This window comes from Diospyros lotus, chromosome 5 (genome assembly GCF_014633365.1).
Source record: "Diospyros lotus cultivar Yz01 chromosome 5, ASM1463336v1, whole genome shotgun sequence".
Taxonomy (NCBI): Eukaryota; Viridiplantae; Streptophyta; class Magnoliopsida; order Ericales; family Ebenaceae; genus Diospyros; species Diospyros lotus.
The window spans coordinates 25,986,614-25,988,499 of NC_068342.1; the positions used below are offsets into that span (position 1 = coordinate 25,986,614).

The following is a 1,886-nucleotide window of genomic DNA, read 5'->3' on the forward strand; positions in this document are numbered from 1 at the left end:
CGTCCATATTTTGGAACTAGATATATAGAATTCGAATTGGAGGGTGGATTACTGATTTCGATTATTCAAGATTAAGGATAATGGAAAAGGTAGGTTCATATTTTTTTTCTTCTATGATTTTGATTCGAACCACTTGTGTCAGTATTTAAATAACTCAATTACGAATTGGAGAAGACCTGTTGAAATCTACCTAATTAATTAACATTTTATTTAGTCCTTGGTACATATATATATATATATATATACATATACATGGACATATCTTACCAAGACCAAGGACTTCTTCATTCTCATCCTTCACCATTATATCTCTGCTCAAGCTGAGCATCAAGATTCCCAAGTTACTATCCGAGGCCATGCACCAGAGAAGAAAAAGCATGTCCAGCGGCAATGAAACTGATGGCTCCGCCGATCGCAGCAAGCAATATTGGCCCAGGCACTACAGATCAAGCCTTTTGCAGCCCAAGAAAGCAGTGGCGACCGGTAGTCCTATCGCCTTCAATAATGTGTTTGGCAACAAGAAATCTCGAGAGATCTCCTATCTGACTACTCATGCAAAAGTTGGGAACATTCAACGTGGAGGGGGAAAGAGTAGTAGTGCTTCGAAGACTTTGAGAGATTACTGCATAGAAGAGAAAGAGATTCGGGTTTCGGTGGATCATGAGCGGTTGACGAACAGGATTCCTTGAAAATCTTGGAGAACATTGGAGATGGGAAAGAGAAGCATAGTGGAATCAGTGGCTTAGGAGGAGGATCAGTGGCCACAAGTTCTCATCAAAAGAAGAGTCGAAAGCGGGATTATCATTATCATCTTTCTCAAACATGTTTCTTAGGAGGAGGATCAGTGGCTTCAGATTCTTTAAAGGGACTAGTTGATGTGAGGATAAAGAAAAGCAGCAGAGAAGTATTTCAAGCAAGATGTCTAGGGGGAGAGAGAAGGCCGCCATTATCGACAAGCGAACTGAAAAAGAATCAGACAAGAAAGAAGAAGACGAAGAAGATGGAGAAAAACTTTCACTGTGCAAGAAGAGGATACTGATGGGGGGCAGGTGCAGGCCGCTGCATCAATCTGGAGCCCTTCACTATGACGAGAATGGATTATTGTTACCAGAACCAGAAGAAGTCATTCCATTTGATCAAGAGTCTGTAAATCCCACTTCTCATAACCCAATATATGATATGCATATCCTTTCATTTCCTTCTTCCTCTTATGCTGATGTTTTATCGCCAAAAGAAACAAAAGGGCTTTTGTTGTGCTGTTCTTTAATTTGTTTCAATCCTTAAATTGTTCATATCACGGGTGTGCTTTCAATCCTCTAGGCAAACAAAAATATATAGGAGAATTCCATTTTCACAAGAGGATTAACGTTTCAACATTGATAGGTGGGAGAGTTGAAAGATAGGGTCAGAGTGTTTTTAATTAATCAAGAATGAAATCAAATAACACTTGGTTGATTGGAGCACACAGTTTGCTTCCTATTTATGGGGGTTGAACGGTTTGGATATTTAGTTTAGAATGTTGAATAGTTTTTTATAACATTTTTGGAGAATTGATATAGCATCCATTTATGAAATATAAATACCAATTTATGACAAATTCAACATAACATATATGGCGGCATCCTCTAATTTTTTTTCTTCAATCAGAATATAACATGTTAAGTAAATGGGAATATCCCTTACATAAGAAATTAACAAAAAGGGCTAAAAAACATGCTTTAAAGGGTTGTACCATAAAATTTGATTTCATAAAAAATGCAGTATGTCAAACATGGAATTCAATTCCTAGATGTGACATTTTTTATGGAATTTCCATACTATCAAACACACCCTAACACAAGTAGTCCAATATACTTTTTTTTGAATATTTATGAGAATTTACATAT

At 37.0% G+C, this 1,886-nt stretch overlaps 1 protein-coding gene across 1 annotated transcript in view; it reads right to left on the minus strand.

Annotated features, from left to right (window-relative positions):
- Positions 1-734: 734 nt before the first annotated feature.
- The window catches only part of LOC127802164 (uncharacterized), a gene marked incomplete at its 5' end in the record, with an annotated part of 4,662 nt that continues 3,510 nt past the window's right edge, over positions 735-1,886 (minus strand). The window contains one exon of the mRNA XM_052337867.1: positions 735-961. Within this exon, the coding sequence (XP_052193827.1) occupies positions 735-961 (227 nt within the window). The remainder of the gene's footprint in view (positions 962-1,886) is intronic.